General features: G+C 56.8%; 1 protein-coding gene across 1 annotated transcript, besides 1 other annotated feature; it reads left to right on the top strand.

The window, feature by feature from the left end:
- Positions 1 to 1,411: a sequence feature (areas not merged during assembly with more than two copies in the genome that could not be assigned to a particular haplotype).
- Tc00.1047053400739.10 (retrotransposon hot spot (RHS) protein, putative) lies at positions 1,097 to 1,411 on the top strand (the record flags this gene model as incomplete). Its single annotated transcript, XM_797219.1, has 1 exon — positions 1,097 to 1,411. A coding segment is annotated over one exon (315 nt), but the record flags the coding sequence as incomplete, so codon positions are not given.

The raw sequence follows: 1,411 nt of genomic DNA, 5'->3' as shown, positions 1-1,411 counted from the left end.
CGTGTGTTCCGAGCGGTTCGATCAGTGCTCCCAGTCCACTCGGATGTGGTGTGCGCGTCGACGTGAAGGTGCCTGCCAGCCGTTTTATTGCCTCCCCCGCTGTGGCTGCCGCCGCTGCCTTCTTTCCTTCCTGAGGTCCTGCGGCCTCTTGACAAGATGTTTTGGAGAAGGCGTTGCCGCTCTTATCGTCCATGGTATTTTGATTCTGGTGTCGCGGTCAGGAGACATTGAACGAGAGGTTTGCTGCCCTTTTGTTTTATTTGTCCTCTCTGCCTGACGGCCAGTTCTACACAAACGTGCTCCTAGGCACCTCAGTTGGTGCTGGCGGGTTTGCTCACAGTTGTCACTGGCAATCGCATGCGCCACCTCTTCTCTGCTCCCTTTCAGTGTCGTATTTTTTTATTGATTGACGGACGCCATTCTGTCCGGCGTGCCACCCTGATTGGATTGTGTGGGACTGCTTGCCAACGCCATCGGAGAAAGCAGGCCGACCTTTTCACGTATTTAATTCCATCTTGCGCGCAGGTATTTTCTTTACATGTTCTGTTGGGCACTCAGACAGCGAGGTGTCCGGAAATATGCGTGCGTGGAATTCTTCCTGCCATGTGAACTGCGGACAACACCGCGGGGCTGCCACTTTGACTCCGCAGAGTTGTTGTGTCTCTTTGCGGGGTTGGCAGGGAAATTCCATGCAGCCAGCTACTGCTGGTGTGTCCCCAGATGTTGTCACTCCATGCGAATAATGTGCTTCATCGAGTGAGGGTGTTGATTGGGTTTGTGTGCACTCTGGCTCTGTTTGCCACTTTTTGCGGGCACGCAAAAAATGATGGGTGGGAAAATGGAGCGGGACGATGCCTGGCCGCGTCTCGCCCATTGTTCGGTGCACGATGGTGTGGTGCACATTGTGGTGCTGACTCTGCGATGTGAGTGCGGTCTCCTATGCTGCAATGGTGGTGGGTGGAGGGGAGTGTTGACCCTCGGCGGGACGGTGGGATCGTGCCTCCTTTTCTCTTTGTTCCTTCCCTTTTGTGAAGGTGTGCACTTATTTTTTGTGTCGGTGATGGGGCAAACCGACAGACAACGTGGATAAAACAAAATGAAAAAGGGCGATAGTGTGGCGGTGTTGGTGTTGGTTGCACGCCTCGTGTTGCTTCGGGGGCGGTGGGCCTCGGCTGCTTCACCGACAGGCGTTGCAGTGCGGCTGCGTGGCGCACCGAGCACCCCGCCGTGCGAGCGCCACGCCCAACGCCATTGGGACTGCGGGACGGAACAGTCGCGAGTGTACTTTGGAGCCAGCGGCACCTGCTGGCCGCAGTTGGGCGGTGCGAGTGGGATGCTTCACCGCACGGGTGTTGTGATGGCGCCTTGCAGCGGCTCTTGTGATGGTTCCGACGCTGCAGCTCGACGTGTG

Source organism: Trypanosoma cruzi, genomic scaffold (genome assembly GCF_000209065.1).
Source record: "Trypanosoma cruzi strain CL Brener 1047053512139 genomic scaffold, whole genome shotgun sequence".
Lineage (NCBI taxonomy): Eukaryota > Euglenozoa > Kinetoplastea > Trypanosomatida > Trypanosomatidae > Trypanosoma > Trypanosoma cruzi.
This window is presented reverse-complemented; position numbering and strand designations above follow the sequence as displayed.